This window comes from Lissotriton vulgaris, chromosome 2_1, assembly GCF_964263255.1.
Source record: "Lissotriton vulgaris chromosome 2_1, aLisVul1.2, whole genome shotgun sequence".
In the NCBI taxonomy this organism is placed as follows: Eukaryota; Metazoa; Chordata; class Amphibia; order Caudata; family Salamandridae; genus Lissotriton; species Lissotriton vulgaris.
In genome coordinates, this window is record NC_141687.1 from 62,839,517 (window position 1) to 62,864,561 (window position 25,045).

The window sequence follows — 25,045 nt, forward strand, 5'->3', positions numbered from 1 at the left end:
CTAGTCCAAGATCTCCAACCCCTGGTATGACGGGAGCCTCAATGAGGATAGACGGGCCATGCGAATGGCAGAGCGCACTTGGCGGTCAGCCCCCTCTGCACTGCACCTAAGAAGCCTGAAGAAACAGAGAAACGCCTACTTCAGAAAAATAAAACGCTCAAAAAGAGATTTCTTCAGCCTCCAGCTCGCCCAAGCAAAAAACCGCCCAAGGAAACTGTTTGAGTTAATCAGAACACAATCCAAAGAACAACCCCAGACAATCAGCACTATGAGCATCACACCTTCCTGTGAAGACTTCTCTGCTTTCTTTAACCAAAAAACCGACAACATAAGAAGCGATCTCCTCAATGACGCAATCCTTTACTCCAACCCCCAACACACAGCAGTGCCTGAACCAAAGAACAATGCTACATGGTCATCCTTTGGCACCTACTCCGAAGAAGAAATTGGCAGATTGCTCCGCACCCTGAAACCATCCAATCACCTCACTGACCCCCTTCCTGCAAACGCGGTAAAAGACTTTACCCCTTTGCTCCTCCCACTCTGGACTAAAATTGTCAATAGCTCTCTTCAACAAGGATCCATCCCTGACGCCCTCAAAGTCGGACAAGTCACACCTCTACTAAAAAAAACAACAGCAGACCCCACTGATCTAAACAACTACCGCCCTATTACAAATATTCCCACCCTCGCTAAACTGTTGGAAAAATGCGTTCAGCTACAACTGACTAAACACATAGACAAGTTTGATCTCCTCAATGCTCATCAGTCAGGCTTCCGTTCAGGGCACAGTACCGAAACAGCCATGACTCACATTGTGGACGACGCCCTCCAAATCCTAGACCAAAATGATACCTGCCTCCTCATCCTTCTGGATCTCTCCTCAGCATTCGACACAGTTAAACATGAGAACTTACTCGAACTGCTAAACACAAGAATGGGCATATCAGGGACTGTTCTCAAGTGGTTCACCTCCTTTCTACACAACCGCTCACAAAGATTCAAAAGCAACAACCTGATGTCCTCTCCGGTACCTGTATCGCTAGGCGTCCCCCAAGGATCCTCCCTCTCCCCAACACTGTTCAACCTAGTCATGGAACCTCTCACTACTTTGCTACAGACATCCAATGTTCACTTTCACATGTATGCCGACGACACCCAACTCTATCTCAAAATACAATCCCCCAAGGACATCATGCTTCTGAACACCACGATCAGAAACACCCAATCCTGGCTTGCGGAGAATCACCTCAAACTCAATGCACTGAAGACTGAGTTCCTCCTAATCTCACCTCCCGCAAAAATCTCTACGGTTCAAACATGGCTTAAGCACTTAACGGCTTTAAATGTACAACCTACCGTCGTAGACTCAGCAAAATCCTTAGGCATAACACTTGACGCCAATCTCAACATGCAGCAGCACATCAGCAAGGCAACCAAAGGAGCGAACTTCCAAATCAATACCTTGAGAAAACTTAAACCCTTCCTTCCAGCCAAAGACTTCCAAACCGCAGTACAATTTATAGTCATCCCGCACATAGAATACGGAAGCACCGCCCTCTGCGCCCCCCCCCCCCCCAACTACAACGGCGCCCCTAAGAGTGTCCCTTAACGCTGCAGCGAGACTCATCACTGGCTCAAAAGAACACTTGCATATTTCCCCTGACTTTAAATCCCTGAACTGGCTACCTTTTGAAGCCAGAATACATCTGAAAATCGCCTGCATGACTCACAAGGCTGTACACATGAACTCACCCGCCTACCTCACTCAAAAGCTGACAATCTCGGGTGGCTCTAGAACTACTAGAAGCACAAACAATCTTTTGCTGAATCCTCGAAGATTCAGGAAGGAAAAAACCTATAAACGGTCCTTTTCAGGAATGGCACCCAGGATCTGGAACTCACTCCCTCCGGAAACCAGGCTCATCTCCTCCAACAAACTGTTTAAGAAAGAAGTAAAAGCGATCCTCATGGCTAAATACACATGATCTATTATCCTGTAGCTCTCATGAATCCGCTCCGTAATACCTGCCTGACCCCTTGGTCTACCTGTACTACTTGTATCATGACTTATTTGATTGTATATGTTCCCTCTTTGTATTTTGATGTATTGTTAATGCACCTGTCTGACTTTGCACACTGTACCTACACCACCTCAACCATCCCTATTTTTGTACTACTGATGCACCTCAACCATCCCTACTTTTGTACTACTGATGCACCTGTGTGACTATACATCCTGCACGCATCTACCTCAACTATGCCCACCTTGATGTTATCTCCAAAAACACTTGTAGCACGCTTAAACAATTATATGCTTATTTTTGTACTTTTATATTATTGGCGCAACTGTTTGACTATGCACCCTGTACTACCTCACCTATTATCTACCTCCTGTTTTTTGACCTACCTATGTAACTATGCACCTTGTACCTAACTACCTCAACTATTACATTCTATTACTCCATACCCCCCGAGCCCTTGTAAAGCGCTCTGATATCTGCAAAGATCTTGTTCGCGCTATATAAAACTTTCTAAATAAATAAACAATGATTGAAGGCGTGGAAGCCTTGCTCAAGAATATGATGATTTATTTAGAAGTGACATTTGGAGACTTATGTATTAATAGTGAAGTCATCTTTGCGGAATAGTTGTTGCTACCAGGCACAGGAGTGACCTGGTACTCTGATACGGACATCAATTTCTCCAAGCGTATACATGGTTGGTGTATTTGCTTTTATGTTAGGCAGCTCAGAGGAAAAACACACCCTCTGTCAAATAACATTGACAATATTTGGATGCGAGGGGGAGGATTATTGGTGCCTGGTTTGAGGAAAATATTTTTTCAAAGATTACAGAGTTTCGAGATGCATGTTTTGATTGCTTGGAGACGCTTGAGTGAAGATGGCCAACACATCCTGTAAATTGATTTACACACTTTTGATTTATTGTCAATGTATAATGTGTATGAGTGCTGTAAAGCTCACCGTCACCCTCTGTTGGGTTGAGGAGCTCTATAAAAGAAATGAAAAATAGTGGTATTTAAAATATATGTGTGAATATTAGGACGGATATTGAGGGTGGGTGCGTGCTTAGACTAAGTCTGATGCGAATTGTTCTCATGTTTCACGGCAAGGGTTAACGGCTCAAAATAAACATTTCAACAAAACATCATCAGCCTTTGAGTGGCTGAACTGCACAGCGTGAAACAGTTGAATATGGTAGGGCCGGGGCTGAGGAGGAGCAGGGTGCAGACAGCAATCTACAAACTGCCTCCCCCCTTTGCACTGGATTTACAGTATGCAGGCAGGCGGGGAGGCGGGGAGGGCGAGGTGAGATACAAAAGTCCTGAAGCTTTTGTAGCACAACAAAGGGAAGGCCGCAGGTCAAGTGCAGGGCCATTGGCACATCAAAGCACTAGTGCTTGGAAGTGACAGTGGCACTGTAACTGACAGAAGATAGAGGGGAAATTCTTTTGTCGCCTCGTCCCACCCACTAGAAAATCTGGGGGGGGGGGGGGCGATATATACCCCATCCCCCCCACCCAGCGTCCTCCACACTTTCTGCGCCCATGCGTGGCCTAAAAACCTATTGAGGCTATTACAGTACGCTGTGGTCCCTTTGTTGGGGACATTTAGAGCGCACCGAGTTGCTGAGACACATTTTTGGCGCTGGTTCCAAACTAAAGTGATTACTTTTTCCAGTCAGAAATGCAGGTACAGACACCCATGTAGGTGCCAATGTCCCTGTCCCAGCCTGCCCTGTCTGCTGCCTAAGCAGAAAAATGTTTCTCGCTAATTAAAAGAAACCCGATACCCAGACTCTGTGCGCGACACAACGTGAGGAGCCAACGTGAGGAGCGAGACGCAGAACGAAGCCACAGCTCCCTGGATCACTGTTACATCCTTGTAGGCTTCAAGCACCCAGGCTCAATAAAGAAAGCAGGGCCGGCGCTAGGCATGGGCAGCGTGGGCGGCTGCACAGGGCCTCGCACTCAGCCCACCAGCATGGGGCCACGCACTGGTGATGTGTCCTGTTGTTTCCCTGGCGATCTATTACAAAGAAAGGTGTCGCCTGCAATTAAGGTCCATTGGAGGGGGCCCCCTCCCTGGGCCTCTCATGGATGGTGTCAGGAGGCATAGGGGAGGGAAACGGAGACGCTCTCTCAATTGCAAGAAGACCATTCACAGACACTGTGGGGGGGCCCATTGTCCAGCATTTTGGCGCCCCCACAGTTATAACTTTTAGACCACAATCAATTCTCACACCTATCGGACTGAAGGTGTGAGAAATGCTTGTGGAGTAAAAGTTAAAACTGTGGGGGCGCCAAAATGCTGGACAATGGGGCCCCCACAGTGTCTGTGAATGGTCTCCTTGCAAGGGGCCACTTATCTAAATTAGAGGGGGCCTCGCATGGTCCCTTTTAGCCCAAGGCCTCGCAAATCTTAGAACCGGCCCTGAAAGAAAGAACCATTCAGCTGTGTCATGTGACCCCCCAGCAAGGCCCAAGCGCTGCCTCACAGCTGCTTTTATTCATCATGCATTGGTAAAGGGAGCTCGGAAGCCGGTATTGACTTTAATGGAATCACGTGACACTTCCTGGTGACACAGATTTATTATTTTCGAGTGGTATTGGAATGGAGTTACCAGCTGAGCTGGGAAGTGGGTGTTTTTTAAAGGGCGTGGCCCCTGCGTCTCCTAACTATTTGTCACTGGTCCAACCAGCATGCAAGTTCCTGGCTCTCTGGATACAGACACAGACCTCTGCAGTGCATTAACTAATAGCAGTTTCATAAAGTACGATAGCGCATTTCCTACTGATTAACTTAACTTGTACTTTTTTTAGATTTAAGCAGCGTGTTATTTTATATGTACATACCTGAAGGGGAAAGAACAAAAAAATTGCATAATATTTTTTTAGGCACACCTTTGATCCACCCCCACACTTACTCGCCCACCCCCATTGTGCACAGCATCACAGTTCCCTTACTTTTTTAACGCACTTCGACCACTGATCATGCATTTGGTGTGCCTGTAGTTTGCACGTCATCTGTGCCAGATACACCACGAGGACAGTGGAACTCTTAAAGAGCTTCCTACTTGCGGCTGAGGTCTTGACCCTGGGGTGTTACCTCACCTGGAAACCTGTAGGGGAGATCACTTCCGGCCTTGAGAGAGTCCCGTAGACAGAAGTGGAGAACCCGAGCTCTCAATTTGACCCCCTGCCAGGAAAAATAGACCCCCTCCTCTCTGGAAGTGGGTGTGAGGGGGGGGGATGGTGGGGGGGGGGGGGGGTATTTGGGGTCCTCCAAGAAGTTTTGGTGATGTTGGTGTCCATTGTGGTACAACATGTTCCCTTAAATACCTCAGTAAAGTCGTCTGTTCCAACATAGAATGGCTGGCATGCCCAGGCATGGAGTGTTGCATTGGAAGAGGGTGTCATACAACACTGTTGACACACTACCTCACGCTCCCTAAGCCTGACAGCCTTGCTGGCAGTGAACTCACACTTGCTTGGAGTAATAAAGCCTTCGACAGTGGCTGTAAGCAGAGGGCTGGGGTCCCAGCTCATGTTGGTGCTGGTTTAGCTCTTATACCGAGGCTCGTGCCAGGGCAATGGATGACCACTGATCGTCCGAGAGGTTTGCAGTGCGCTGTTTGTCTGATTGTCTCTGACCTGCAGAAGCCTTGGTCGTGTGTCACTGAAGCCGAAACCTGCTGCCTGAGAGTAGGCGAGCCCTGCGCTAGTGATTTAAAGATGAGAATGCTCAGGTGGTAGACTGAAGAGCCTTGTCCCTCTCCCTAAATCCCCCTGTTTTTGTCCCGCATTTGTTGAAACTGGATTTTTATACGAAGATTCCTGCTTTTCATGTCTCTTCTTTTGTTAGTAATAATAGAAATGATACAACTTAAAAAAAAAAATGATAGCAAGTAATTCACTTCAGTGTTCTTGATTTTCATTATTTCTTCTTTCACTCTTTAGCACCTGAAGAAGACGTCCTGTAAAGAAAAGGAACTCGCTAACCCACCATGTCGCATCCCACTGCACCACCGCCATACAGTGACAAGGACCCTCTCTACCCTACCCAACCCGGAGGGTATGGAGCCCCGGGCGGTTACGGGGTCCCTGGGGGCTACGGCCCTCCTGGAGGATTTGCGCCGCCTGATCCATACGCACAGCCTGGAGGGTACTACCCACAGCCTGGAGGATACCCAGAACCAAGCAGCCAACCAGGCCCAGACGGACGCCGGAATCCGCCACCACCAATGCCCATGCCCATCATGCCACGGATGCCTCTCAATACAGGTGAGTCCTGAGCCTGGCGGAGGAAGTGTGTACTACACTGCTGGGGGCCCGCTTCCACAATGAAGAGAACCGTGCCATAAGGTCATTAGCAAAATTCTGATAAGCTGAAAAGTTGATAAGGATGCTGAACAGTCAGTAAAATCTTGTGCCTCTGCTTTAGCTTTACTGTGAAGTAGTGTGGCTCACTGGTTAGAGGCGGCAGACCCGAGAGCAGAGGACGGCCCGGGACCCAGGGTTCGATTCCCGGCGCGGCAGGTTTCTGGACCTGGGTCAGCGGACTCGATAATTCTCTCGCCTCGGTGCCCACTCTGATCAGCGTTCACACTCGGCAACTCTGGGCATTAGCTTGCGTCATCTTCACTAACGGCCCCACCAGACCGCCGGGGATGCCTGGTCTCACCCTGGAGATACCCATTAAGGGACCATCTCTCAGGGAAGCCAGGAAGGGTTTCGCAGCGGTCGAAGCGCCTTGGGACCCTCCGGGTAAGTAGTGCGCTATATAAATGCCTATACATGTACATTTACATTTACTGGCCTTTCAGAGTAGACCAATGCATATTAAGCATTGGCAATACCTATAGGTCTGTCTTATGAATGAAAGTGCCTTTTTCGTCATTGATGAGTTTAGGGGAGAACTTTATTTTAGCCGATGGTTTCTGGTAGGTCCCACTGGGACTCCTTTTTTAGGATCAGCTCTTATTTTTCCTCAACAGACTTTCATTTAGAGCAGTGGTCTTCAAACGTAATTCCTCCCCTCCCCCCCCCATTTAAAGGAAAAAAATCAGGCCCGCCCCCTCAGAATTGTTCTGAATTACTCTATTCAATTGGCAGTATTTAAATATGTCTAGCCTTATTTAAGCAGTTTAGGTCTGTTTTAAAAGTGCATTAAAATGCATGACTGCCAAGCATACTATTCTGATCAGGCAGGCCGTACTAACTTGTAAAAGTATCCACAGTGCGATTATTAGAAGTGGGGGTACTGAAGAATATTTAGAGTCCCTCTCTTTTTAAAACATACTCTCAGTTAAGATATAAATGACAAAAGATGTTAATGATCGCCCATAAAAGAGTGGCTGACTGCTGCTCATGTTTTTATTTTAGCTTAAAAGGAAGCACTGTTATTAGCATAATGCTTCTTTTGGCCAGAGCCTGCCCACTCCCCCGGGATCACTTAAGGCCTCCCTTGAAGACCCCTGATCTAGCGCTTTAAGGAGAAAATCACCAAAAGGGAAGAGAAAGATGTAAAAAGTCACAAAAGGTGAAGGCAGGGATGACCAAGAACCTGCAAGAGTGAGCTGAAGAGGCAGGGACATCCTGGTGGTGGATGAAAGAGACATGAGGTGGAATCAAGACCATGCAGGCTTTTTTTTTTCAACAGGCACTCTACCACGCTCTGTACCTATATCCAGGCATCCATTTACTGACTCATTCGTGCATTCATCCTCTAACACAACAATAATAAACTAGGTCCTCGTGTCCTGAAAGTGTAAAAAAAAAAAGCCGATAAGAGCTTGGTAGGGGTACCCTATCTCCTTCCCTGGGGGAAAGAGGGGTGGGGGGGATCCAGAGGGGTCTGTGAAATGTCATGCAGCAAAATACCAATCTATAGGCTTCAGTATAGCGTATCAACAATCCACCCTTCAGTGCCTAGTAAATGGTATCATATGCTCTTCACAGCGAATATGTCAGGCCTATTGCCTTTAGTGAATATTTTCATTATAAACAATTGGGCCTTAAACCTTTATCATCGCCTTGTCCCCATGAACAGCATAATCCTTCCCACAAGGTAGCCGTGATGTATAATGTGATAAAATGACACGGTTGTACACAATTATTTGCCTAACCAATATCAAATCCCTACTAATGGAGCATAAGAAGGATTACCTTAGTGCTGATCTACTGCCCCCACGTTTGGGTTTGGGTAGGCCACCATCACCAAAACACTTGTACACTACTGTAATCTGTGAGAGTGCGTGTAACAAAATACTTGCCTATAGGCTTTAGCACAGGACAATAACATTCCACCCGTAAAAGCCTGTTGCCTTTAACACATGGTTTTCGTGGCTTACTTGCTTTGTCATAACTTTTCATTAGGAACAGACCACTCCTAAGGAACATGACATAACATGTCCCAGTGAACTGATAATGTTTGTGATCTTTGCCGTTGGCTGGATACCATACCCAACACAGGCCTACTGAAGTGTGCATAAACTGGCAACCGTTATGCATACTGTCATAAAATAATAAATGTGCAGAGTTCAAGTTGGCAAAACAGTATACAGCGCATCTCGTAGAGCCTCGCAAGAAGCATCACAGTGAAAATCTTCTACTCCTGAGGTTTGCCAGAGGGGGTGACCAACACCCAAACACTTGCCTATTCTGGTAATCTGTGAGATTACATGTAACCAAATAACCTAGTCTGCTGATAACTTAACGTTAGTGGTCTATTGGTTTTGACAAAAGTTTGTCACCAAAAAAGGCAGGCCTTCTGTCTTTGACATAACCTTTTACACTGTCTTTGAGACTCCAACCTAATCTCCAGCTCTTCAGGAAGAGTATAAAAACCTGGCTCTTTACAGCCACATAGGCCTCGTCAACCGTCTTTTTTTTTCTGCCCTCACATCTCAGCGCCAAGACGCTTTGGCATTCGAGCGCTTTATAAGCAACTAAACAAAAACATAATAAAGAGACCAGACCTATGGCTTTTTGCATAACTTCCCCATGTGCACCAATCAGGCCTAAAAGTGTTATCCTTGGCTGATCACCAGAACCAGTTCAGGCTTACTGTGCTGAGCGTAAACTTTCCCACAATTCAACCATCAGACATACTCCTAAAATAAAAAATGTATACATAATTACAGCTGGAAAAATAAAATACTCTCCCTTCTAAGAGTCTAATGAGGATTATCGATGTGCATATCTTCTATCCCCATAGTTTCTTTGGGTCGGTCACCAACAACAAAACCCTTTCCGGCTATGGTAGTCTGAGATTCCATTTAACAGAATACCTACCTACAGGCTTAAGCACAGTTTAGTTATCCATTCTTAAAAACCTATTACCTTTACCACATGCTTTTCACGGTATACATCGTTTACCACACATTCAATACAATGCATGCCATTACAACGCGATCATTACAACAACCGAGTTGTTACGTTGCATACCATTACAACGCAAGTTGTTACAACGACTTACTGTAGGGGGCAGAAGGTGTTGCGCAGACTGGAGTTGGAATAGTAAATTATACTATTCCAAAATCCAGCGCCCCCCACGGTGAACCCCTTCCACTCCATAAATTTTGTGTATAGCCTATACAGAAGCCCCTCCCCCCACCCCCTTCACGTTAACCGTTGTCTGTGCCTCCAGACGCAGAGCCCCAAGAGCGATACCGATTGGGAGCAGTGTGCAGAGTCCGAGACTTGAGATTTTATTAATGGGAGAGTCTGATCACAGAACGGGGAGCATGGGAGGATCAGCGAGGAATTTTCTACTCTATTGTCTCTACCAGAAAGAGTGTTACCAAAGGTAAGTAACTTGTTCATTTTACAGAGACTTATAGCCGCAGATTCCTCACCTTTTGAATAGCTACCAAAGCATCCATTTGAAGTTGGGTCTGTGGATGGGGCTTGACCCCTTGGCTGCGGGTCTGTTTCCACCGATGTGCTGGGGAGCAGGGGGCGCGCACAGCGCCCCCGTGCTCATGGCGAGGTCAGCTCGTCATGCGCCACGGTGCTCGTGTGCTCATGACGAGCTGAGCTCGTCATGACCACACCCGTTTGTGTGGAACGCTCGCACAGCAGGGGAATTAGCCCATGAGCACACGAGCACCGTGGCTCATGACGAGCTGACCTCGTCACGAGCATAGGAGGGGTTAACCAGAAAGGCCTACAGGACCGAGTATCAAAAATGCCCCTCTTGGCGAACCTGGCTGTCCAGACAACAGTGTTCGTGAAACTTATGGAGAAAAAAAAACTAGGAGATGGTAGTCACGTCGGAGCCATGTTTACAGCCTGTTGGGATACCGCTAACCTAGTGTCTCAGTCTCCTATGATATACGCTACGCAGTCATTCCAGGTGTGAGGATAAGCTTTCTTACTAGCTGTGTGAGGCACCACTTGTTATGTTAAGTATGTTTGTATAGCGCATGGCTGCCCCAGCAACAGGGCGTCCCAGCGCTTGCAGACAAGTTAACCGGCAAGGTGCTGTGGGGTATACAGAGGAGTGAACAAGATTAACTAGATGGAGGCGAACAGCCAGGTTTTTATTTTTTTCCGGAAGAGCCAATGGTCTTGCGTGGCGCGTGCTTCAAGGGGGATGGCATTCCATAGAGCAGGAGCCAGGGATTTGAAGGAATGTCCGCCTTCTCTGCTCTTGCGTACCCTAAAGGTGCGGGCGAGGCGGAGGTTCGCAAACGAAGGGCACGTGTGGTGACGTAGAAAGAGCAGAGGCCCTGAAGTATTTGGGGGGTGGCTATGTAGGATTTTGTGGGTTAGACAGTGTTTTAAATTAGATTCTCTGTTTCACCAGCAGCCAGTGAAGACTGCGAAGAATGTGAGAGGTGTGGCAGAGTTTGGGTAGGGAAAAAAGAGTGCGAGCTGCTGCGTTTTGAGCCCTTTGGAGTCTATTCATTGTCGTCAGGTTGGTACCAGGCAAGAGGCCGTTGCAGTAGTCCAAATGGGATAGGACCAAGGACTGGACTATTACTTGTCTGGTGGCCGGCTCAAAGAAGCCCAAAATGGGCTTAAGGGTGCGAAGGCGTCTGAAACCGGTGCCAGCCACCTTTTTTGTATGTGGCTCAAAGGAGAGAGAGTTGTCCATTAGGACTCACAGATTCTTAACTTCCTTCTTGTTAATCGGGGGAGGGCCCATCGTCGGGGGCCACCACTGGTCGCCCCATTTCTGTGAGTCCCGACCAATCAGGAGCACCTCAGTTTTCGAGGAGTTAAAAAATGGAGGTAAAAAATGCCAAACCGCAGAAGTCTCCTAGAGAGTGAATAAGTACGAAGGCAGGTGCTCTCCATAGCGTTCCGCCAGGTAACCTACCCACCGGACATGCCATCAGCAGCTCTCCTCTGGGCACTGCAGAGGGCCATTAATAACATTTATTAGAATATGTAGTATCTACTCCTCCAAGGCATTCATCATGTGGGGTTGGAGCTCCCATCCCATGCCCTACTTGGGCTCCACAAACCGAGGGTACATCAGAGCTCTGAGAAAAGTGCCAGCAGTCCTTTTTTTATGTTCATCGGTCCCACACCAAAGAGGTAAAGAGAGCATACAACTGTGTAGTAAACCTGTGTCTCACTTGTAGTGAATGATGAGTTAATCTGACGGCACATCTGCTCTTTGGTAAGAAAAACAATATTTGTAAGTAGCATCTAAAAGCAGCTGTTAATGCCAACCTGTGTTGTGGGATTTTATATTCTCCGTCCCGTGTATTGTATTTCTTTCTTCAGCCAGTCAGTGCAAACTTGATGGTAAACATTAATAGTCTTGTAGCTGTTGGCACTGAATCTGAATAGCCCGTTTTAATTTTAGACGTGACCTACATCCGTGCCAAGCAGGAGGTACTCACTGTTTGCTAACGCCCTGCTGGCTCTCTGAGCTCATCAGTAGGCAGGTCTGACTGGCAGCCGAGAGGCAGCCTGGGAGGGCGGGGTAAAGGCCAAACTTCACTGTTGCATCTGAGGGTTTCACCCAGTAAAGAACGCCGCCATCTTTGAGAGGTAAGTGATCCCAGGCGAGGGAATCGTCCAGGTTTGAATTAGTAGTTTACTGGGGGAGGCGTATCCGATCTCTAGTCTAATACCTGGAAAGTTCATGAATCCGTTTGCAGCACAGCTTCTCTCCCCTTTCAATATTGGTTATTAATCATAAACGAGAAAACATTAATGAGCCAGCTGAAAGGGCCTCTGGTGAACGGACGATCTTGTATTTATTCATTCTCTAGATGCAGATGGGCAGTATAGAGAACAAAAGCTGCCAGCCAAGAATAACACTATTTGATATTTATGGACTGATGTCCAACAGTTTAGTTGCATACAACTTTCTATACATTTCCTACAGGTGGTATGGGATAACCGTTGGAAGTGTGCCCATTAACATTTAATTATAGTATGTAATTGATGTCAATATTTATCTAGAAATATTAAACCATTGCACGTGGATGACTTGTTGGAAATTTGTAAACTTTATATTGAATGTTAAATAGTGCTATTCAGTTGCATCAAATGTTTTCACATTGCCTTTATGTAAAAAAAAAGTCTGTTAAATAAATAAAAGGTATTTTTATATTACAAATCAATTTCTTTTCTCTTTTTATCAGAGGGGATTGCATCTAATTAATTTATACAATCACATTTTATTTTTTATTATTACTGAAAGTGCATTTAACCAATGATTTCACTGTTTTTATCTCTGCTTATTTACAAATTGCAAAATAGTTAGAAATAGCAAACCGACTGCCCATTGTAACTAGCTGACCTTTTCAATTAGGGAGTCTAGAGATATGATTATTGAAAACATCATGGGCACTTTTTGCACGTCATTCACAGCACTAATAACGTGTGCTCCCAACGTTCTAAACTACCATTGGCAAATCCAATAGGAATGGCGTAAGCTGTCAGCCTTTTGGCCTTATATAAATGCTTGCTTTGCCATGGTTTTGTAAAACATTATTACTGAGGTGCTGCCAGGCCTTCTCCAATAAAAAAAAATATAATTGGTTAAAAGCAAAAATATCTTTTTGCCTCCCAAAATACACTTTCATACATAGCGGTCCCTGGCACTGACTGGAAATACTTTGTGTGGGTGCCCTCTTTGTGATAGACCGGAATGGCTGAATGCCTGACTTCAGTGTAGATGGCCAATCACAACTGCTAAAATTTCCCTGGGGCTATTTTTTTCCTTTATATTTCACATGCTCTGTTCATATTTTGAAATGTATCCATCCCTCTGTGGCATGTGGGTCATTTGAGGTCTCTTGTATCCGTAGGTGATGGAGATGGTTTTGGCCCCACGGACGGAAATGTCGAGTTTGGCTCATGGGACAGTCTGTCTGTTCGGCACACGTTTATTCGAAAGGTAAGTACTGGTGGCGCTGTCAATAGCTACATTTCTGCCGAACTCCCCATCACTCGTGCCGGTGGTGGGTCACTGTTTCTTCGAAGTTGACTGTTTGAAAATGTAACTGTTAGAATTCATAATTTGTAAATGTAGTTCATAAATGTTCCATGTTGCATTTAAAAATGATTGCGATTTCTCGTCAATTTAACGGAGGTCTCATATGCCCGCGCACCCCTGATCCTTCACTCTCTTCTGCCTGTACCTCACACCACTTCAGCCGACTCTCCCCACTGCATGTATTAAGACTATATCTGAAATATCTGTATCAAATTAGGCAGTTTCTTGGAACAACGTCCAATGCTGACATCTCAGACTCACTCCCTACTTCTTACTTTCCCTCTTGCCTCAGTCATCCGCATCACTTCCTCTCACATATAAATGTATTTAATGAAATGCCCTCCGTGCTGCGCCCAGAACGCAAGCTTCATCTTCAGTTTGAAGGACCATGAATGGTTTCAATTCTGATTCAGATAAATACTCAATGTCACGGTTCTGTATATTCTAGCTTTGAAGCAAACACATTGCCAAGAAAACCAAGCCGACCTTCTACTAGCTCTCTACTGACAAAAGGAAGCCACCCCTTTCAGAAAGCAACTTGAGAAGTGGTGTTTGAACCGTCGTTCTCTTCTAACATCTGGATGGTGGCGATGCCCTTCCTTTCTACCGCCCAGACTACACCTTGCTCCCACCGCTATTAAGAGCACCCCCACTGGCCATAGCATCCCTCATCAAAGCCTTATCAAAGCGCTGATGAAATGTGACCACCTTACCCCCAGATGAAGAATTACCCCCCTCCCCAAGAGGACCCAGAAGAAAACCATCCTTCTCTAGCTATGCACCCACAATCGAACACCCTGGTATCCATTTGGACTACACCAATTCTGCTCCATTTTGGGAAAACACATCTTTATAGAATGCCTCATCAAAGTAACAGCCAACATCCGCATTCAGACAACTCCTTCTTCTCTAATCATTGTGACAATGTTTCGCTGCCCTCTGGCTAGGTTTGCGCTGTACATATGCATAAAGATTATTTTGGAGGAGAAAAGCTTTTTCATTCATAGTTGTCATTTTGAAAGTTATTTAGAAAAATTAAGTTTTTGAATGTGTACATTTGTAGTTTTGTAACAAAATTTGAGTGGATCGGTGCTCGTGGGAGACGCTCCTTGTAATGGTTACAGAGTAGTGTTCATTTCTCCCTTCAAAGGGCTAGTTCCCTCAGAGCTGCTCCCATCAACACTTGAGGCTGAAGATGAGACTCATGCAGTGTAGCGGGTGGCTCCGTAAAGGGCCGTAAACGGGTTTTGGTCAAGACCGGTTTTATTTGCTCCAACAAGTGATCTGTACAAGTTCGTCTTAGGGGGGGTCTCCTCGGGGATCGGCTTCTCTCTGTCCGCTGTTTCCTGCGAATAGCCTCAGTCTTTATCCTTATCGGGCTCCGCCGCGTTTCTACCGGATCGGTCTCCGTCTTTAGCCCAGGGTCCGCCTCGGGGCAAAAGACAAGAAGAGGGTCTCAGTTGGTGACTACAATACACTCGTGAGGGAAAAGGAGTGAGGGATACCCGGTGCTGTATACAAAGCAGTCGGTGCCGAGGGGAGGGAAGAAGTGAGGGGAGGGGTCCCGGGGATAAGCGGAAAGGGTTATTTACACTAAGGACGGGTGCTTCTCTTTTTCACCCACCCCGAGATACGGTCACGTACCTCTGTGAGCCACACGCCTCCAAGTCACGTGTGGCTGGGCGAATCGTGGTGCCGGTGGCCTCCTGGCTCTCACTCCGTCAACGGGTCAGTTTCTTCCTCCTTTCCTCCGATTGATGGTGTTCCGGGTTCTCGTACTCCCTCCGCGATGTCTCTCCGTTCACTCCAGTACTCTCCTCTCCTCTCAGCGTCCTCCTCTCCACCCTGCACGCCGGTGAACAAGCACACCTGGCTGTGCTGCACTTCCGCATTTACGGCTTGACGAGGCTCCTCCTCCTTCTCGGTCCGCTGCCAGTTAAAGGGCCAGTACATGCTGTCTTCCTCGTCGCAGCTGTACCACTCGACCGGTCCAGTGTGCACCGGAGGTGGTGAGTGCTGTAAAGATAGGAGGGGGGGGGTCACACGATGAAAACCCTCTATGGGAGGCCCTTTCCTTTGAGACCCCCTCGGGAAGGTCCGCCCCGTCACATGCAGGTAAAGATTTTGCACCCAGTGTGGCCGACATCAGCCTAGAGTTGGAGGCATACGGCATTAACCCCTTCTTTCATTCTCTGCCCTTTTCATGGTCGTCCATCCCTCCAACCACTGTAACTTTTTTGCAAGTATCCAGGATTGTCCCCGTGTGGTCCAAACAGATTGTTTTTTTGAGTCTTTAGTCCATGGCGAAGGACGGCGTACAATATTTTGCATATTTTGGAATATCCTGGTCAACTGGCGGCCAGCGTCGAACCTCCACTATTCAAACCAATTTCATGATTACATGGAACTGAAGCATCTCCTTCAAATCTTTCAGTCAATATTCAGACCTATGGACATGGTGTGATCAATCTGCCCTGGCTGACTTCAGAGCAGAAATACTTCAACCTGTGGGTTAGGAGAAGAAATTAGACCATTCAGCACCCTCTTTTCACCCTTCCTGAATGCTCTTCCCTCACTTCACAACTTCCAAACATACACACTGCACTCGCTCACATTTAAGCAATTTATTTCCTTTTGCCTTGTAAATTTTTGATATCTGTGTACCCCATTCACACATATTTACACAGAATTTCAATTGCAACTAAAATACATGACTGTGGTTCTGTGTGCCTCGCAGAGAGGCCAACCCACTGGTAGGCACTTTGCTTTGGCTTTTGACTCAGTGCCCGAGCTCATTAAAAGCCCCTCATAAACACTCGCTCGGCTCAAGGTATGCACTATGCAAGAGTAATAAGATGAAGGGGACAAAATTACAGAAATACAACTTGAGCGAACACTCTTGGGGAATGCAAGATTATATCAAACATGTGAAGTAAGAGAGGAACTTAAACACGGACATGCAGTACCTTAACATTTTTAACACTCCGTGTTCGTAAATCAATCCATGGTTTAGGTTTTAATGCTAAAGGCATGAAGATAGGACCAGTTTTATTGCCATAAAGCCGATAAATTTACTATAAGCACATATTTTTGCCTTTGTGCTTCACTCGGATCAGCTGCGCAAGGGAACAAAAACCCTGCTCGTCTTTTGGATCAATGTCGAGAGGAACCAAATAAAGCAGTTCTACTTCTAAAGGGGCCAGCGCCGTGCGGCCAGTGAGGGAGGTTAGCATGACCATGGGTCTCAGCACATTATACATAACACAAGATTCGCATTATAACACTTACAATTACAGAGGACAAGGCACCAAATCACACGTGCGTGCATCCAATCCTACGTGGGACGAATGGGAAAAGGTGGGATCTGTGACTGTGTATGACTGACGTTTGGAATCATGTGGGGATGGAGACACCGAAGCCCAAAACCAGGAGGCTGAAAGCATCACTGGCCTACAGTGGATACTGCCATAGACCACAATAGCAATGAAGGGCGATTTAAAGGCTAAGCCCAGGGTCGTGCGTCACTTTGCAGAAATTTGATGTACAGCCTGTCTTCTGTCTCCCGCTTCAGAGCGTGGCGGGGCTGGCAGCCTGGGACAGACAGCCCACATTTAAATACTTCGATTTATTCAGAGATACGATTGTCTCCGTAACATAAATCGATCTATTTAATATTTGTGTAGGAATTTCATTGGGACGCAGCCCCAGAGACCTCATGGGGAAACTTCCCTGCAATTGAGTCCTTCAGCACTAAACTATCCAGGGAGCAACGCTAAAAAACATAATGTATTCTCAGATTCTCCCACAATAAAAGGGCTGCACACACCACACATCATGAAGGTGTAGATGCAGCATAATTTACCTTGACGTACGCAATGAGCACGAAGGGGTGCAGAGGCTGGCGGGGTTTTGAGACACTGTAGTCGAAGGAAGTATGCATCTGGATTAACAGTGTCCTCTTCTCTTCCAGGTGTACATGATTATAAGTGTCCAGTTGCTGGTGACGGTGGCCATAATTGCAGTTTTCACCTTTGTGTAAGTCTCTCCTGGGTGGGCTGTGGATGTGGGGAGTGGAAGGGCAGCATGTGCTGATCAATGTGCCTTTCAGAGTATGTGATACCATCAAATGCTTGTTGGACAAGATGCATCCTCAAAACTGACCATCTTTTACTTTTCAGCAGGTGCATCATGGTGGTTGTGGTGCCACTGGAGGGTGTGGCCAATGCAAAATCTGTAGGGACTCACTCACACCTGCCATTAACTTAAAACCAGTCTAGTGACAGTCCACGATGCTTGCAAATTAGTGGCTAGAGTCGTGGATAAAGAGCAGGCAGCTTTCCAAGATGGAGGAGAGATCCTCCACGGCCAAGCAAACTGGCTGGGCGAGCTGGCCTCTCACCCTACAAGGGCTTGCCCAGACATTGGCATAAGTGGCTGCATCCGGTCAGTGATTTCTAAGGGTTACGTTAAATGTATTTGTAAAGCGCACGATCACCTGCACAGGTGTTCTGGCTCTGAGCAGGTTTGTGTCTTGCCATTCCTAGTGCAGAGGGTGATTGAAAGGCCAGCTCTTCAGCTTCTTGCAGAACTCAAGATGTGTGGAGGGGGTTGTGGTGTGGAGTGGGAAGTGGTTCCACGCTTTAAGGCACAGGACTTGCAAGTTGGGGACCTGAATACTGCCACATTAAGTGTCTATTATAGGCATTTTACTAGCTCAGTGCCTGGTCATTATGATAACTGGCATAATTGTTGCTTGGGATTTGAATATTTATGCATATAATACCGGTGGTGTTACTCGTGGTATTTTGTTATGTTAACGTCTTGATTACTGGCACAATACAATCATTTTTGCATCTGAGCTGCCATCTAGTGCATTTCTGTTATACAAATATTGTACACATACTTTAAAAGTTTTATTTGTAATTTTGCAACAAGGGGTATGCAATTTTGTCTTCATTTATCTTTCTTGATCGAATACATAAATGTGAATGAATTATCGCTGTGGTATGAATAAAATCTTAAAGACACTGTCGTTAAACAAAAAAAAGCAAGAAAGCACAAGATATTTGAGTATTTTCACTAGAATATATCATTTTTTCACAGCTGAGTCCCAGTTAGCATTCAGGGACTCTGTACTTTAAGCGACATCAGTTGTTACTCCTCTTTAGCCGCTGTGAGGTGGCTCCTCTTATGCCTTTAGAGATCACTTGATGGGTAAATGAATTTATATGCAGCCAGAGATGGCATGTCTTGTATTCCACCCTTTTCTCTTGGTGACTTTGTGTGAAATGTGACAATTCTTCTTAGAAAATCACTCACATACCCCAGTAACTTGTCAATAGTGGACCATAACTTTTATTTTAAAATCTCTTGTAGAACTCCTGGTTACCCATAAAGTGGTCCAAGGTGACCTTTCTTACAGTGATGAACCCTTTACAAGTGGTTAATGTCGGACCGAGCTATTGTTTTTCTTACATTGTTCATTCACTTCAGTCCACCGTACCATGCTATAGCAATGTTCAATTTAAAATCGGATTGAGATGACGTCTTAAACTTGTATCATTGGGATCGCTCCTCAGACTACCTCATAATGCAAGACAATAATTCTCGTACTACAGGAAAACAACGTCCTTCCCACTGAGGTGACCTCTCAAAACAAGGAGCCTCTTCACACTTACAAACTTCCAATGTGCACACAGTGGCATCTTTGATCGTGCTTTAAATTGGCTGTAAGGGTGGCATCTTGGTGCTGCGTGAACAACTAAAAGAAATCATACGCGTATTGATGTTGCAGAGCGTTGGATACAAAATGCATTTGCACAACACCTTAAAAAAAATGTTTTTTAATACTTCCAGACAATTTGTGTGTGTAGGAGGCATGTCAACTCCCAGTGGTCAAGCAGCAGAGCTTGAGCGACCTCCTATCTCCCAGGATAAGTGCCTCTGTTCATCTCAAAGTGGTCTTTGGAAGTCACTCTCCACCAAAATATTTGAAGCTCAAGCATGAACAGCTGCCGTCTATGGCTCAGGATCTGAGAACTACTGGAAATTGGCCATCTGAGACCCACTTTGTCTAGAGATTGTTGATTCTCCCTCCCTATACCCTACCACTGCATTTGGAATTGGGCCTCCATTGTGTTGAGTCCTTGGCCAGCATTAGACCCAATTTAGACTGGCTCCAGAACTGAACTATCAAGGAGCTTGAATCCTATGGGAAGTCCCCAAAAAATGTTCTGAGTAGAAGGGAGCAGGTCATCCCCCATGATCAACTCGTGTTACCTCGCGTCTGGAATAAGACCTCAATTGCATGAAGTCCAAAGCCCTTATCCTTATAGGAAGTCCCGCAAAGATGTTCTAAGGAGTAGGAGGGGGGTGATCACCCAGGGCTGCTCATGTTTACTCTGTCTCACCCTCTCAATATTATGAACCTCTGTGCTCCTGCTGCCACCATGTTCACCATCACCCACTGAAAATTGCCTACTGGTCCTGGAGTAGCTCAGAATGGATGAACGATATTTGAACCGGTCTTATCTTCAAAACCCTCTTGCAGAGTAAGCCCATGCCTCTTTTCAAAGTGTATCTGAATGAGTGAATCTGCTCTGGCCAGTTGTGCTGAATGCTCAGCTTTGTCGGTGTGCCATGCCCTCTGGCTGCCGTCACTCAGAAATGGATCATGGGAGCGGTTCCTCTTATTGCCCGCTGTAAGTTCAAGCTGGGTTGTATCATTTCTAAATCTCTAGCCGGCCAGGGCCCCCTCTTTATTTCTTCCCTTCTTCAATCCTACGTCCCTTCCCGCACTCTCCGGTCTTCCCAAATGGTCTTGCTTTCCATCCCTAGATATAAGAGGAAGAAACACGGCGGGCTCAAGTTCTCCTTCCTGGCCCCCACTTTTTGGAACTCCCTCCCCTTGTCCCTCAGATTGACCTCTTCGTACCCCAGCTTCAGATCTGCCCTTAAAACTTTTCTTTTTACAGAATCTTATCAATAAATGGCCTTTGCTCTATCTTCTGCTCTCTTTACTTTGGCGCCAAGAAACCTAATGGTGTTAGTTGCGCCCTTATAAATTTATTTAACATAACATAACATAACATATTTAACATTGTTTTCGTCGGTGTTCTGCAGAAAAGGGAAGTTGTGGCCCATATTTGTTTTTTTTGCTCGCCAAGGCAGAATGTGGCAGGTGGACGCTTTACATTACGTCAAACTTCACAATAATGGCTTAAATCCTCTGGCGTGTACATTAACATTTACTCCAGAATTGGTTTCTCACTGTCTGAATTTCTTTTATCACCCCAATTTGCTTTGTTCTGTTGTTGTGGTTTATTTCCCCACTTATTATCCATCTGGCTTTTGCATTATTAATAACTTTTGAGTGGGAATCTGTTATCTATTACTAGAAAGATATGCAAAGCACCTTCTGTCATTTATTGCTAGAAAGGTCTGGAAAGAGCCATATGTCCGCGTACGCGCTTGGTTATTCTGGTAAAGCTTGCTTTTGAAATTGTAATATCGCTTGTAGCACATTATTTTGTCTTTAACATTTATATCAAACTGTGGGCAGTGGAGGCGTTTGAGTGGAAAATATATTTATAAATATAAATTCTTTCAGATCCCTTATAGACCCTTCACAGCTCTCTGTGTCTCCAGGGTGCTCTTTACCATCCTTGTGTGACTGTCCTCCGCAACAATTTGATCTTCTTTTTTTTTTAATAACTCTACTTCTTGTTATTGCTTATTTTTTTGATCCACTCTTTGTGCTTTTGTAATTTGAAATACATTTATTGACTGACTGTTGCAGAGCCAGCAAACTTTTAAGATGACTGCTGCTTGCACTTTTGTTCTTTGGAAGTTTGAGTAACCGATCCACTTAAAGACCAGATGGAAGTGGGGCCCAGCGATGTAAAAATCGTTAATGTTGGGGTTTTCAGGTCTAGAATCTAAGATCTGAATATGACTGGGTGCCATCATGCAGACTTCAGCACACCAGGTATATCTGCTTCCTCCTGGCCCTTGGGGTTCAGCGGGGACGCCATTGTATGGTTTTAGTGTCCAGGGTCTCCTCGCTTTCCTTAATGGCTTGCTGACTTAGGTCCGGCCATGGGTTTGTTCCCGGGGGACTTTAGGGAAATGCCTTTTAGTTATTTTAGTACATTTCTAGTGACTAGAATTTCTTAATCAAAATATGCCGCACTTTGTGGGGATCGAAGGGCAGATTGTGAATATACTGGTGTCAGATGTAAATGTAAATTGATACTTGTATAGCGCACTACTCACCAGCAAGGGTCTCAAGGCGCTTGTACGAATACCGCTGTGGAACCCATCCTGGCTTCCCCTGTGAAGCGTCCACTCCTGGGCACCCCCAAGGTGGAGGCCAGGCATCCTTAGCGTTGTGGGGGCCGTTGTGAAGAGCTATTGCCCAGAGTTGCAGAGTGGGAGTCCATGATTGGAATAGGCACCGAGGCGAGAATTATCAGGTCCATGGAATTTTTGAGCCCAAGACCTGCCGAGGCGGGGAATTGAACCCTGGTCCCGGGCTAGACCTCTGCATCAGGGTCTGCCGCTCGAACCATTGAGCCACACTTCTCCTTTGGCAAGGAGTTTTTTTGTGGCTGGTAATAGCTATATATATACTATAGAATGCTGACCCATCCTGTAGTTGTCCCAAAAAAATGGCACAAAACCACCATCCCACAATCAGGGATGCATGAAAATGAAGCAGTTATATAATTTGTCCCATACTTGACAACCTATTTGCTCCACGTTTTAAAAACAAGTGAGAGGCTTTCTGTAAATATCCCAAAACAGTTCAAAAAGTGAAATTAAACCATTCGTTCAGGAATCGCACAAATTATGCCTTAATCGATGTGGCCATCATTTTTATGCAATTGGTCGAATGTTGCTCTAAATCAGACAGCACTGACATTTGTGTCTGTTACAAACCTCTTCAACTGAAACCAATGGGACAAAACCAGTATGCTGTAAATATTTGCATAACAAACTTCTAGTACATAAACTGTACATATTTGACCTATTAGAAAAATGCACCTAGTTGTTAACGTACTCCATGAGTGCTGCCTTCTTTTTCACAGTGATGTCAATTTGAGCAAATCTGGAACACTAGACGCGTTCCCTCAAGTTGTACATATGACTGTGCAATGAGAGGTCTCCAAGGGTTTAGGAAAAGCCAAATTGTAGCAGCTTAGTATGATTTGAGTGATTCAGTTGTGCAGAAAAATGTCTTCTAGAAAGATGCTCTGACCTCGTGCTTACTTGCAATTTTTAAGACCTATTGTTTGTTTTAGTTTTTTTTCATTTGATTTGTTTCTGCATCTCTCCAGATTGATGTTTACCTTTGTACAACATATATCCAGAGTCAGGATTCTTTCACTCTTCTAAAACAAACCCAAAAGTGCACATCATCCTGGCAAAAGTATAAGTGCTTCTTTTAAAACGTTTCTGTATAATATAACATTGAATGAAAATGTTATAATTGAACATATCTGACTCTATTGTTTGCCATTTTGTGTTAAAATTGGCTTTCCAAACCCTCCTGGCGTTTTTTTTGCCGTTAATGAAGTAATGCTTCAGAATATATGTACAGACGCTTCCACTAAGAAAGCCTGCAGCCATGTTTTTGTCCTTGGGGCAGTCTCTCCAAGTGGATTTTTTGTTTGTTGCTTTAAGACAGGAATGAACCTCTATTACTGCAATCACTGCCTCTTTCCTACCAGTCTTATTGTCCCTTGGCACTGGGGGAACCTTGTTAGTGCAATGTGCTTATTTTCTAATAAGTGTTTTATTCGGACCATGAGTCTGATGCCTGCCTGCCCGATGCTGTGGTTCCATCATCCTCTCCCAGAGGACACTTTCTATGTCTTCGTGTACTGGAGCATCATGCCTTAAGACCTTGTCACCCACAAACCCCATGTGAGGTTGCCTCCACCTCAGTAAGACAGAACTTGCAGTTATCCTAAGCTGTTATCTCAGTATGAAGTCAACCAAAGTGTATAAGCCGCTCTTCTCTGCGGCGGAAAGCGGTCTCTCGCCTATGGGTTGCAGTTCTGTATTTCTTTTCTGTTTGTTTGAAGGTCATTAAACCATTCAGAAGGTTTCTTTCCATTCTTCCTAGTTTTAATTAAGTCCTGCAAGTCTTGACTGTCCATGAAGGAAGTCACACTACTCTTTGGGGCTGAGACTCCTATGATTCTCTGAGCACAGCACTCCTTACTACTCGCGCAGTGTACTTTCCCTGAGACCACGACAAGGGGTCATCGCTGCATTACGTGAAAATAGAAAGAAGAAATGTGATCTTGTGGAATTTAGTTGTTATATTTAAGAAAATCCACTAAACATTACAAGCCTATTTTTAGCAGTGATTTCCCGGTTTTAGGTTTACTTTAAGGGTTCAAGTTAAGGTTTAATTGAGGGTTTGATTTAAGGCTATTTTTCTGGTTAGATCAAGAGTTGGAATTAGGGTCAAGGCCAGGATTTTGCAACTATGATTAGAGTTCGGAATGCCTTTAGGGTTAATATAAATGTGGGGTTAGATTCAGATTAGAGTTTGCATTAATATGAAGATTAGAGTTTGGGTTCTCAGTGTTTTTTTTGTGTGGTATTTTTGCATAACAATTTCTTATGAAAAAAATCTAAATTGGAAAATGATACTTTTACCAAGAGGCTCGCATGGTCCATACTAAACTATCATCCAGTGACGCACTAACCGCTGTAATATAGGAGTCCAACGTAGGAGCATTAGCCAGACGAGTGTCAATATTTATGCATCATACTGATTATATTTGTTTGTTGCATAAAATACATCAAACAGTCCAATGTGTGCCCAGCATGAGTGATTACTGTGCAACATAGTCTGTTAATGTTTTATGCAGATCTATTGGTAGGACAAAATTAAGTTTTTGGGGAATGTTATTTGGTGTCGCATTAAAATGGTGCCTTTTATCAACACCAGGAACAGAGGGTGAAAGGGGAACATTTAAAAAGCATTGGTTAACTTGACAACCAAATGCTTTTTTTGTTCTTTGTAAACACACTCCATACTGCGCTTTTACTTTAATGGCAGCCGCGTCCCTTTCTTTGGACACGGCTCGTCTAAAGAAGGGGGTGCGGCCTCTATTAACGTGAAAACTCAACATGGGGTGCTTGTAAACAATAAAATATTTGCAATGCAATAGGTCTTGCATTTGCGAGAATTTAGGCTATTGTCATTTATAATGCCAATAGCTCAAACTCTCGTAAATCCGAGACCTATTGCATTGCAAATGTTTGTTTTTGCAGCAGTGAGTTTTTGAGGCTCAGATAGAGCCTTGCTTTACGTGTTACATTCTGCCAGTTTGACATGTATAGGATGAAATGTTAGACCTCTTCCTTTCAGAAAGGTAAATTTGTGTATTTGTTCACCAGTCATAGTACGGGTGGTGTTTCATTATCATAATATTGATGGCATTGACTAGTAATAGACAGTTGTACGTCATATAAATGAACGGTAGGTGCAGTACGAGGACCCTATTTTACTTTGTGTTTGGACCTATTGACATTTT

The 25,045-nt window shown here is 45.1% G+C and overlaps 1 protein-coding gene across 1 annotated transcript in view; it reads left to right on the forward strand.

The window, feature by feature from the left end:
* TMBIM1 (transmembrane BAX inhibitor motif containing 1) overlaps positions 1 to 25,045 on the forward strand; it is a 183,034-nt gene that overhangs the window by 112,702 nt on the left and 45,287 nt on the right. Inside the window, exons 2-4 of the mRNA XM_086954468.1 lie at positions 5,984 to 6,307; positions 13,303 to 13,391; positions 17,461 to 17,525. Of these exons, the coding sequence (XP_086810594.1) occupies positions 6,031 to 6,307; positions 13,303 to 13,391; positions 17,461 to 17,525 (431 nt within the window). The 5' untranslated portion in view covers positions 5,984 to 6,030. The remainder of the gene's footprint in view (positions 1 to 5,983; positions 6,308 to 13,302; positions 13,392 to 17,460; positions 17,526 to 25,045) is intronic.